General features: G+C 34.9%; 1 protein-coding gene across 3 annotated transcripts in view; it reads left to right on the forward strand.

Moving 5' to 3' along the window:
* samd12 (sterile alpha motif domain containing 12) overlaps positions 1-6,900 on the forward strand; it is a 117,741-nt gene extending 110,841 nt beyond the window's left edge. For all 3 annotated transcript variants that reach the window (XM_067361440.1, XM_067361439.1, XM_067361437.1), the window contains one exon: positions 6,531-6,900. In XM_067361440.1, the coding sequence (XP_067217541.1) occupies positions 6,531-6,553 (23 nt within the window). In that variant the 3' untranslated portion in view covers positions 6,554-6,900. The remainder of the gene's footprint in view (positions 1-6,530) is intronic.
* Positions 6,901-13,033: the final 6,133 nt, after the last annotated feature.

The raw sequence follows: 13,033 nt of genomic DNA on the forward strand, positions 1-13,033 counted from the left end.
TTTATTCAACAATATCTAGTGATGGCCGATTTCAAAACTCTGCTTTATGAAGCTTTACGAAACTTTTGTTTCAAATCAGTGGTTCAGAGCGTGTATCAAGCTGCCAAAGTCACGTGATTTCAGTTAACAAGGCTTTGTTACGTCATAAGTGTTTTGAAACATTTCGAAATTTCAATGGTTCACGTGACTTTGTCAGTTTGATACACGCTCCGAACCACTGATTCGAAACAAAAGATTTGTTTTGAAATCGCCCATCACTACACAGTAAAATCCCCAGAGTTAAATCAGCTCTGCTCAGAGTACATATAGTCCCTCTCTAAATAGTGTTAAAATTACACTGAAGCAGAGTTAAAGTTAATGAGATAATTAAGCAATTAATAAGGCTGTGACTGAAGTCTTGTTTCTCTTTTCTTCAGTGATTCTGCTTGTTAACAGCAGGCGTTCATCACTAATGCACAATCATATCTCATTAACCTTAACTCTGCTTCAGTGTTATTTTAACACTATTTAGAGAGGGACCATATGTACTCTGAGCTGAGCTGATTTAACTCTGGGGATTTTGCTGTGTAGATATTGTTGAATAAAGTTATTTTGGCACACAAAATGTATTCTTGTCGCTTCATAACATTAAGGTTGAACAACTGACTGTTTTAAATATGTCTTTACTCCCTTTCTGGACCTTGAAAGTGTTGAGTATCTTGCTGGCAATGGAGGCTTCACTAAGACATCGGATTTTATCAAAAATATCTTAATTTGTGTTCTGAAGATGAACGAAGGACTTACAGGTGTGGAACGACATGAGAGTGAGTAATTAATGACAATTTTCATTTTTGGGTGAACTAACCCTTAAAAATAAAATAAAACTATACATTTTACATTAAAAATATGGTACTTTTAGAGGTAAATAAATTCAAAAATACCCCAATGATCACAAAAACAAATTGCATAAATTGATAGTTGTTATTTAATCGAAGAAAAAATGTTGGGATCACACCTGAGATCTTCATGTGCGAATTTGTTCACGAAGGACCAATTAAGGGCTGCCATACAAAGGATGCTTTTGTGTGTATGACTAATTTCTTCCGCATCTCATCCCACTCCTCCATTGCATAATTTTGTGGCAAAAAACATGGAAAGAAATGGTCATTTTTATCCTATCGTTTACTATATGTATTTGCTTGGTCAGTGTTGTTATGGGTTTTGGTTATTTTGCTTACCTTAGAACGTTCTTCAACCAGATTCAAGCACTCAGTTGCCCCAAAGTATATGGAATATAGAATTTATGGGTCAGGGGCTCGATAAAATGTATTAACTAATCTAAATTCAGAGTGTGGGAGCATTACTGCCTTGGTTCATTTGCCGAAACAGAAGTTTGAAACATAGAACCCGTCCAGTCGTCCAATCAGAACCCATCTTGGTTGTACTACAGAGGGAAGCGTTGTCAGTTTTTGGTGGAGCTGCACAATCTAAAGGAAGAGAGTCTGGTGTTGAGGCAGGCGAGGGTTGTGCTCTGATTCAATAACACTGGTAAGAACTCATTATGAATGCATAGGTTGCCTCCAGCTTCTGTTACTCTTGAGCTTTCCAGGATTCCTGGCGCTCCATTTTTCTTTCCCTTCCTCTTCTCTCTCTCCCACACCATCCTCATGGCTGCTCAACTGTGATGTGTTTGAATCTGATCCATCTTTCAGAGATGCCATCTTTTCCCCCCTTCAGTGTGCCATATATTACATCAAGGAAAGGTTGCGCTGATGAACATCCGGTTCATTTGTTTGAGGTTCAGATATTTTATAAAAGCATTCTTGGTCCAAACTACAGGTTTTGCATGGAGAGATCAGCTGCCTGAGCAGATCTTATTGTTTCAGAGTTGACAGGGAATGGAGCCGGTCCTCGGTACAGTTCTCCCGCTGTCACATTCAGTTATAATTAATCAGAGAGAAGAGAATGAATCGAAAGAACAGAAAAAGGGGAATGACTCATTTGCAGAATATCTTTCTTTGTTCAGTCTGCCTAGGATTGCTCTGTTAAAGGGTATCCGTTGATATGTGAAAGTTTGATATGTCAAATTTGACGGCATCATCTTCAGCAGAAGAAATACAATAAACTGTGTTTAATACAATTAAGAGTGCATGAACTGAAATTGCATTTAAAATCCCTTACAAAAATATTACGATTGTATGGTGATGGTATCAGATGAATACCATAAAATGTTTATGTATACCATGGTACTGAATGGTTACCGATTTCAGACCTTGGTATTCACAATCTGGCTTTGGTAAATGTCCACAAATGTGTGTGTGTACCTACTTAAATATATTTTGGGAACAAGTTTATACCCAGAAGTAAGCCAAACTATGATAAAATTGCCCAAAGCCTCTTTTTGGGGACGTCCTTATTTGTAAAAACAGTATAATAAAGTTTTATTTTAATTGTAAAAATGCAGAAAGTTTTCTGAGAGTTAGTTTACAGTATTTAGCTGCATATAAAAACAATAAAAGTCTATGCAGTGTCCCCATTTAGATAGCTTAGTAAATATTTGTGTTTTTGTTTGTGCGTTTTTAAGTGTATTTACAAGATACTGAATCCAACACTTGGTATACTACCAAGTATTCTATACTATACTACTATACTATGATACTACCATGTTTTTTGGACTTGTTCCATGTTATTACCATGTTTTGTTTTGTTTTTTCAACACAATTTCACTTCAGTACCTTGGTATATCTTAAAGTACCATAGTATTACCATGGTACTGCCATTGTATTTTATATATATATATATATATATATATATATATATATATATATATATATATATATATATATATATATAAAGGGAAAAACCTGTTACACTTTATTTTGAAGTGTAGTTACATTGTAATTACTTAAATAATTACTGAGTAATATTAATTAACTACATGTACTTACTATAGAGTTACGGTTAGGGTTAGTTACTTGTAATTATGCATAATTACTGTTAGTACTATAGTAAGTACACTCTAAAAAGTAATTCAGGGGACCTGTTAGCACAACTTAAATAAATGCATGGTTGCAAGTTAAAAATTCTAATTTATTGTTTATTGTAATTAAACCTTTTTAAAGTTGCAAAGTTGTAATTATTTTGTAGAGTTCTATTGACATGTCAGTAATGTCATCTGTAATTTAATCTCACATTTCTGCATTAAATTGATTTGATTTGATTTGATATGAAAAGGATCAGATTAATTAGCTCCAGGGCTAAAACTTAAATAAGCGACTTAATTTTTTTAATTAATTTATTTATTTTTTATTCTTTTGAGTAATCAACTTAAAAACATATGTTTATGCTACAAATTAAGTTCCTCTAACTCATTGTAGCTTGTTGGTGGAACATAAATTCACTCAAAGTTGCCATAACTCAAACAAAAATATTGCAAACCAAGTTTCAGTATCTTGGTATATCTTAAAGTACCATAGTGTTACCATGGTACTTTTTGTTGTAAATGGGAAAACCTGTTACACTTTATTTTAAGGTGACATATTTACATTGTAATTACCCAAATAAGTACTGAGTAATATTAATTAACTAATATTACTTATTATTAGAGACAGCTAGGGGTTAGGGTTTGGTTTAAGGGTAATACATAATTTACTGTTTTCACTTTAGTAAGTATATGTAGTAACTTGCAACTATGTCACCTTAAAATAAACTGTTACTGAAAAACCTTGGCAATAAGAACATTAGAAGACCATTGTGGTGTAATGAGGGTATCAGATACCATGGTACTGAATCGATTCTGTTCTCAAATACCATGGTATTTACATGGTACTTGTAGTAAATTTCAAAGAATACTAGAATCAATATGATACATGTTCAAAAACAATAGTGCAGTACTGTCATGATAAATTGCATCTTAAGGGTAACATGTCCATAAAATCTTTTTGTTAGTGAAGATGTCTGTAATGTACATGAATGTGTGTGTGTGTGAGTGTGTGTGTTTCCGCTGTAGAGTCTAAATATGTACCTGTCTCCGTGCAGCATGTCAGCAGTCCTTGGCAAATTGAAGGAAAATTCCTGACCTTGATTTGCAACAAACAAAAACGGGCGGCTTTATCGTTCAGTCGAACCCCCAGAGCTGCCTCCCGCTCCCCCTTCCTCGACAACAGCGTCGTACGCGGCTGTTCGGGATGGAGAGCCTGTGTACGCTGCTTTGACAGCTTGTCAGGATACCCCATGATAATGAATTTCAAATGCTAGATATGCTCTCTATAGCCAGCAGCAGCCAGTGTGTTCTTGGACTGTTTGTGCTCTCCGGGAGGTCGTGTGTGTGTGTGTGTGTGTGTGTGTGTGTGTGTGTGTGTATGTGGATGCTTAATACAATCACAACATGATTCATACATAAGGTTTTTAATGGTGAATTCATTCTCATGCATCCATCTGAATGTCACAGATGTCATATGTCAGTTAAATCGTGATGTGTATTGTACTTCGCTTTTGGCTTCATTTTTCTCTTTGTCTTTCCTGTCTTTCTGTCCTAAAGGTCAGATGAGATATTTTGAGAGCTACTGAATGCTGGATAGTGTCTCTCCTATTGATTCACCACCATTTTGTTTTCTTTCTCTCCCTCTTTTTCCATTCCACTGTCTTCTCGCACTCTGTATCCTTAACCTTTTTCCGTCTGGACCCTCATTTGTACATATCAGTTCATCTGTTTCTTTCAAGACATGTGTTTTGTGTTTCTTCCCACCAGTGATAATTTTGACAGCAAATTTCGTTTTAGTTTTAGTCGACTAAAATCCAATTTATTTAAATTGTAATGCATTATGTAAGCATTTCTCTAACAATACACAGATCCAATACACTGATACACATCTCCAAACTATGTTCACTTAAGACAACCAGCTGTACTTTATTCACCAAAACTGACGTTTTTTGACCGTTTAAGTGCAAAAGGGACACGAAAAAAAGCTCAATTCAGTGTTTTTCAGGGATTGACACACTTATCATTGAGGTACTATTATAGTTTTTGTTAAAAACATTTTTAGTTTTTCTGCTTTCATTGTAATTTTAGTAAAAGTTTTAGTTTTAGTTTTTGCTTTAAAAATGTCATTATAGTTATTTTAGTACATCAGGTTAAGCCAAAGCTTGGAAAATAGATTAAATAAAATAAGTTTACATTTTTTTATATTTTAATTTTTTTTATTTCAGTTAACGTTTATTTCAACTAATAGAAGTTTTTTTTATGGTTTTAGGTTTATCTATAATAACCCTTATACTTGTAAAATATATTGAATAATGTGTCCAATAATGTTCGGTTACACTTTATTTTACAGTGCCGTTGTTACATTGTAATTACTCAAATAAGTACTGAGTACTATTAATTATCTACATGTACTTACTATAGAGTTACAGTTAGGGTTTGGTTTAGGGTTAGTTACTTGTAATTATGCATAATTTACTGTTATTACTATAGTAGGTACATTTAGTAACGTGTAACTATGGCACTGTAAAATCAAGTGTTACCTAATGTTCTTAGTCTTTCCTTCCTGTGACAGAAAATACAGTAGTTTACTATGAATTAAATAGAAATTAAATTAAATACAGTTTGTTGTGTAAACAAAATAACAATAATGACCAGGAAAAAATAATAATAATCCATCCCGAAATACGCCGTGACTCTTATTCTGAAATGTCTGCAGTCTGCTCATTTAAGTTCAGACGAGGGAGATAAAATATGCATTCTTACAACCGTCTAAAACACATTACCATATAAACATCGTGTAGTAAACACTGTCATAATTCATCAACATGAGCTCATAAGCAATCGCTTGGCATAAATGTGCATGAAGCAGTCTGAAGTGCTGCTGACCAGCCTGTAGAGGGCGCAACAGCGCAGCGTTTCCCGCGGTTAGATCAGCGCGTTACACTTCAAATATGCGCATCTTCCACACAGGAACTGACCGGATATCTTCCCAAATTGTCCCTCTCTTTCATTTTCGTTTCATTTTTATTCGTTTATGAAAATTAGAGTAGATTTTAGTCATAGTTTTAGTCATTAAAAACGCATTTTTATTTAGTCATTGTCTCGTTTTCGCCCGTGAAAAAAATGTCGTTGACGACATAAACGGAATTAACACTGCTTCCCACTTGATTGTGTGCTTCCCATTTAATTCCCATTTCTCCCCAGAGGACAGCTCAGAAGTTGCTCTTTCATAGTTCAGAAGACTTGAATGGGGTTTTCAATTAACTATCAACATCGTTTCTCCTAAAGAGAATCAAAATATATGGAAATTGTTGACAGAGTGAGAAAAAACTAACATAAAGTAAACCATTTCTTCATCGACCTCAGTGTGTTTGTTTTGTCTTCCCTGGAATTAGGGAGTCAAACCAAACCCATTAATTAAAGGGGATGTCCACATATTTTTGGCCAAGTATTACATTAAAGATATCCCTCATTCTCAGTATCTAATTACTGTTTATTAATTTCCTCTCTGTTGTTTGTGTTTGTGATCCTCTCTCATATTGTACTTTTCCCTCTCCTGTGTTTTCAGCCTCTCTGGAGAGTTCGCCATAGCTTGAGCAATCCTGGAGATCCTCAGTTCCCAGTCCATCTTCCACGACGTCCACAGCACACTCCAGACTTTCATCCCCTGCGGTCTTCCTTCTTTTAAAGCAGATCTATACCTCCCTCTGATCAAAACAATCCTGAAATGGATCCAACTGATCTTCAGTAGCTCTTTTTACAGCATATCAGCAAATACAACCTCAAAGAATCGTCTGGACTATTGATGTTCTCTACTGGACAATGAGAAAGACTCGCTGCTGAATTGTGTTGTGTGTAATCCTGAAGTGTAGCACTTTAACCTCTCTTCCTGCCAGTGCTCTCTATCTATCTATCTATCTATCTATCTATCTATCTATCTATCTATCTATCTATCTATCTATCTATCTATCTATCTATCTAGGTAGCTACACTGTAAAAAATCAAAAGTTGAGAAAACTTAAGAGTTTAAGGCAACAAAATTCACAGATTTTTGAGTTTTGTCAACTTTTTGTTTTATAAACTCAAATCTGTTGCCTTAAACTTTTAAGTTTTCTCAAGTTTTGATCTTTTACAGTGTAGCTACCTAGCTATCTGGCTATCTAAAAGCTATCTAGCTAAATAATTAGCTATCTATATAAGTTTGTCTGTCTATCTAGCTAGCTAGTTAGCTAACTATCTGGCTATCTATATAGGTAGCTGTCTTGCTAATTAATTAGCTGTATAGTTTATCTATCTGTCTATCTAGCTAGCTAACTATATAGCAATCTATATTGGTAGCTATCTTGCTAATTAATTAGCTATATAGTTTATCTGTCTGTCTATCTAGCTAGCTAACTATATAACAATCTATATAGGTAGCTATCTAGCTAATTAGCTATCTATATAGTGTTATCTGTCTATCGATCTATCTGTCTGTCTAGCTAGCTAGTTAGCTAACTATCTGGTTATCTATATAGATAGCTATCTAGCTAATTAATTAGCTATCTATATAACTTTTTCTATCTATCTATCTGTCTAGCTAGCTAGCTAACTATCTGGTTATCTATATAGTTTATCTATTTGTCTATCTGTTGATCTGTCTGTCTATCTATATAGGTAGCTATCTAGCTAATTAATTAGCTATATATATATATATATATATATATATATAGTTTATCTATCTGACTATCTAGCTATCAATCTAACGATCTAGCTAACTATCTGGCTATCTATATAGGTATGTAGCTAAATAATTAGACAAACCTATATAGATAGATCATTATTTAGCTAGATAGCATATATAGATAGCCAGATAGTTAGCTAAATAGATAGACAGATTGACATACAAACTTATATAGATAGCTGTCTGTCTATCTAGCTAGTTAGCTATCTATCTGGCTATATATGCTATCTAGCTAATTAATTAACTATATAGTTTATCTATCTATCTAGCTAACTAACTATATAGCAATCTATATAGGTAGCTAGCTAATTAGCTATCTATACAGCATTATCTATCGAACTATTTGTCTATCTATCTAGCTAGCTAGCTAAAGATCTAGCTAACTATCGGGCTATCTATATAAGTAGCTATCTAGCTAATTAATTAGCTATCTGTAGATTATAGTTTATCTGTCTGTCTATCTAGCTAGCTAACTATATAGCTATCTATATATGCAGCTATCCAGCTTTATCTATTTGTCTATATAGGTAGCTATCTAGCTGATCAATCAGCTATCTATATAACTTTTTCTGTCTGTCTATCTAGCTAGTTAGCTAACTATCAGGCTATCTATACAAGTAGCTATCTAGCTAATTAGTTATCTATATAGCTTTATCTATTTTTCTATCTCTTGATCCATCTGGCTATCTATATAGGTAGCTGTGTAGCTAAATAATTAGCTAATTAACTATCATAGATAGGCAGACAGACAGATAGATAATGCTATATAGATAGCTAACTAGATAGATAGATAATAGATAGATAATGCTATATAGATAGCTAACATGTTTATCTGGATAGCTGTAGTTATGTAGCTTGGCTAGATAGATGAACAAGCTATCTATCTCTTCACATGTAAACATACTAAGGAAATAGTGTCATGAGGACTCCACCCTTTGCACGTCTGAATAACTGTCTCTTCCTCTCTCTTGTGTCTGCCGTCTCTTAGTATAATGTAAGACGTCTGGTCGACTTGCTTGGTTAGTTGTCTCTTTGTCTCTGTATGTCCCCGAGCTTGAATTCCCTCGCCATCCATCAAAAGCAAGAGCCCGTTATTACGTATGCCGCAGACTGAACTGCACTGTGACTGTGACCAGGTCTCTTAAAAAGACAAGCCCACCCTTCCACCGGAAGCTGTGTTTCACCCCAAATCCGTCTTTCATCGCCGGACCAAATGCATTATACCCTCATCTCTTGATCCGGAGCCAATCTTGGGGTTTGACTCATGGTGGAATTCAATTAGAAGTAAGGATGAAGCAACTGCGCTCGGAGCTGTGAAACTGCAAGGACTCAGAAATGGAAGACGATTCTTTCTTTTTTGGATAAGAAGGCTGGAGAAAGAATGGGGGGGAATAGATAGATGACATGCCTCTGTGAAGTCTCATCCTCCCATTGGGAAAGACAAGGAAATGTACTTTTAGGACGGCATTATTTATAAAAGTGTATAAACGAGACTGAGCATTATTTTGCATAAAAGAGGACTGTCACTAGGAGCCTTGAAACTTCCCATTCACTGTATCTTTTTGAATAGAGATCCTCACAAAGGCATCACTGTTAATACGACATGGCCATTCACTGTTACCTTTTTAACTTGGAAGCACATGGAAGTTCAGAATCAAATGAACTGTGTCTTTGTACCCTTTGATCATTGTCACCTTTGTATCAAACCTCCATTACTTACAAGAGCCTCAGGCGTCAACAAGGCTTCTCACCTCAAAGAGACTTGCCACAATTGTAGCATGACTCCGCAATATCACAACGGCACCGACACAAAGATCCATGACGGCGCAGACCCGCCATTGATTAACCAGAGCGGCTCCAGTTGTTTTGAGGGCTACAGTAATAGGTTACATGCTGCCGATCGTGGTGTGATGGGAGGTTCGCCTTACAAGACGCTTTAGATTGCAATGAGATCCAAAAATTGAGTGGAATCGATTAGACCTTGTCGATTAGATCTCATATTGGCTCTTGTCTGGCTCACCGGATGGAGTCAATACTGGGAATCTGGGGAAAAGCATGTTCCAATTAAAAACTAGCTACCATTTCATGCCTTTGTGGGGCCTTGGTGTTTTTTATATCTTCGAGAGGGCTCAACGCCAGGGGCTTTTGATGACTGAAGGGCTGAGAGGGTGAAAACCGAAATGGTTTTAGAGCTGCTAAACTAGTATAGATATATCTATATGGGGCATTCTACGGAGTTGGTGCAAATTGCTGTCCCACAACCAAAAAACACATTTAAAAGTAGATGAGACTGATTTTAACACAATTCTTGATCAGGAAATATCCCTGTGTCCCTCCCTCTCAAAGCCTCTCTTTCATAGTAGATAGGTCCATCATTTTGATTTAAATGTGTGAAAATCTGCGTGTAACTTTAACGTCACTACCAAACACCTTTTTTTTCTGCAATTAAGCGACTCTTTTGGGTGTTTTTCCATAAAATTTAGTTTTTATGTGTGTTCAGAACTGTGCTAGATAACCATGTGCTGAGCAAGGCTCAAAAATATCGAAAATTGTCACTACCGAAACAGTCATTACCAAAACATCATTGTTTTGGTGTAGTGACAACACCATAATCACATAATCATTTATTTGGGGGAAATAAACAAAATTTTAGTACAGTTATGCAAATCATTAGTTTTAGTAGTGTTTTAGTATGCAAGTTAAAATTCTGTAAGGTTTTGTGGTCGCTTACTGTCACGACCGAAACATGGGATGTTTTGTCATAAATACAGTCTATTGAATGATCAACTAAGATGTTATGATAGTGTCAACTACTTTGAAATCAGTATGATAAACTTTATGCCTTTTACAAAGAAATATTGGATTCAAAATACAACAAATCTCATTAATTACACTTGAAATATTGATTAAAAATGTAATTGTTATTGATTTACCGGTGCAAACATTTTTTAAAACTAGCAAAAATATATATTTACAAGGTAGATGTAAACAAAATCTTAATAGGTCATTGTAGCCCTTCTTATGAAATGATTTATTATTGTGTTTCGGCAGTGACAAATTTGAGGAGAGGAAAAATATTCCATAACTTTATGAAAATACAATATGAAAATTAACTGCACAATTACTAGAAATGTGTACCTTGGATATTATACAATTTCCATGCGTACAAAAATTTTTCCCAAGATGTTTCCAACTCTGACTTTGAACCAATTCTGTAGAATGACCCATAAAGTGAATTTGTGTGAAACAGTTTAGATGAGCCACACCAAAATTAAATGCACAACTCTAAATCAGCTCTAAAAGACACCGAAGGAGAGTTTGAGTTCTTTTCTTGTGGATTAGATTATTAGATGTGAGATGTTCACCCACGAGGGGGTTGTTTTTGATTTGAACTTTATGAGACCATCTCATGGTACATTAACCGCAGAGTTCAAGTCAATTCAAAATGTTCAGCAAAAACTCAATAGCAGCATACTGTCGATTCAGACTCTTAGTTCGCCTTAGGGCGTTTTTGTTATTTTCTAAGAAAAGTGCATAGAAATTATTTAATTTTTTAAAGATTAAATTTTATAGCGTATACTAGAGCTGTACAATACACTAAAACTGTGTTTGATAATCACATAAAAAAGACTTTAAAATATATAATGAACTTTGATACATGTCAGAATCAAAACAACAATGATCAGTCATTCTCATGAGAGTAATGCCAAAAAAAAAGGCAAACGCCAAGGATCCTTTTTAATCTTCGAGACTCTAGACCTTGGAAAAACAAATTAATTTTAACTAATGCACAAATGTACAAGGATAATTAATGAATAAACATTCCCTCCCTGCTCTTTTATTCGTGAGATTTGCCTTTAGATCCACATAGACTCCAAAACTTCTTTGAAGAAGAGAATATGACTGATGTTAGATGTACTCTTCTCTCTAGTTTTATCTGACATAATATAAAAATATGTTAGATTGGCATTTTTAAATTCGAACCTTTGTTTGCGGAGCTGAATTTGGTGGATTATTAATGTACTGATGTTGTTCACGTCGGTTCTTTTATCAGCTCTGAGCTAGATTGGAGAGCTGGACTGCATACAAATTAAGTGAACGTTAGCCTCAAACTGCACACAAAGTACTCATGGATAAACTAACATAAGCATATATGAGGTTATTTATTTTCTTGCGTACACTATATTATTGCTATATTGATGCATTCACTTACACCAACACCAATGTAAATGCATAAAGCTGTTTGCATTAATCTGAATAATATTATTTGCACCCATAATACACTACGAGAAATTATTTTTGACACTATATGCGAGCATGTTTTATATTGTTCTTGTTCATTTGTGATGTTTTGAATTCGGCAGGCATGTAGACCAAACTATCGGACCCCTTTCTTTCCATATAATGTGCATAAACGTTACTATTCATGAACATGTTAATATTCTAATAAACATATTAATATAACAAGGCCATTCTTTGTGTCTTATTGAACCCTTAGATGTTTAACCAATAGCTGTGATGTCTCCTTGTTAGGTGATCATGTGCATCTTTATGTAATAGAGTACAACAATCAGGATCCAGAAGTTCCATTCATTTTCTCCATAGGGAAATTGATTTTTAATGATAACTTATAAACTTTTAAAGACAGACCTACTGTGAGGTTGTTAATTGATAGTGTTTTCTTTTGTTGAAGCCATCAGCCCACGTTATTTCAACTTATTTTTTTAAATAATGTTGTTTAACAGCGGAATTCGGAAAGAAAACTACATTACCCATGATGCTGTACAGGATTCCACCAATCAAAGAGTTGAAAAGAGCTATTTAGCTCTGCCCACTCACATGAAGTACCCTGAATGACGTAGTCGAGTTTTTACAATAAACGTATATATATAGTGTCATGGCGGACGAGCAAACCCACCATGTTTTTATAGATACTACTGTTATTTTGTAACGGAATGTAGTTTTAAGAGTTTTTAGGCAAGAATATAGTTGTTTAGACCTCAGATATGCTATTTAAATGTAATTATAGTGCCTATTTGAAAATTTGTTTAGACGCTTTGAGCTCCAGGCCGTCAGCGACCATTCAGTGCTCGAGTACCCGCAGAGAACAGCTTAATCTTGGACAGTCCTTCGGGAATTTGTCGCTGGCTCTTATGTAGATAGTGTTTAAACATGAGGTATAATTCGTTTTGGGTATATCAAACGGGCAATCTTTGCTCCTATTAATATCTTACTTGTTCACTTGTTCCTTGTTAATAGATTTGGCTTAACCCTTAAATGCATGACTGTTTCGCCAATCATTCTTACATATTCGGGTCTTTAGCGACCCGGATCTATATCTAACACGG

This window comes from Chanodichthys erythropterus, chromosome 15 (genome assembly GCF_024489055.1).
Source record: "Chanodichthys erythropterus isolate Z2021 chromosome 15, ASM2448905v1, whole genome shotgun sequence".
In the NCBI taxonomy this organism is placed as follows: domain Eukaryota; kingdom Metazoa; phylum Chordata; class Actinopteri; order Cypriniformes; family Xenocyprididae; genus Chanodichthys; species Chanodichthys erythropterus.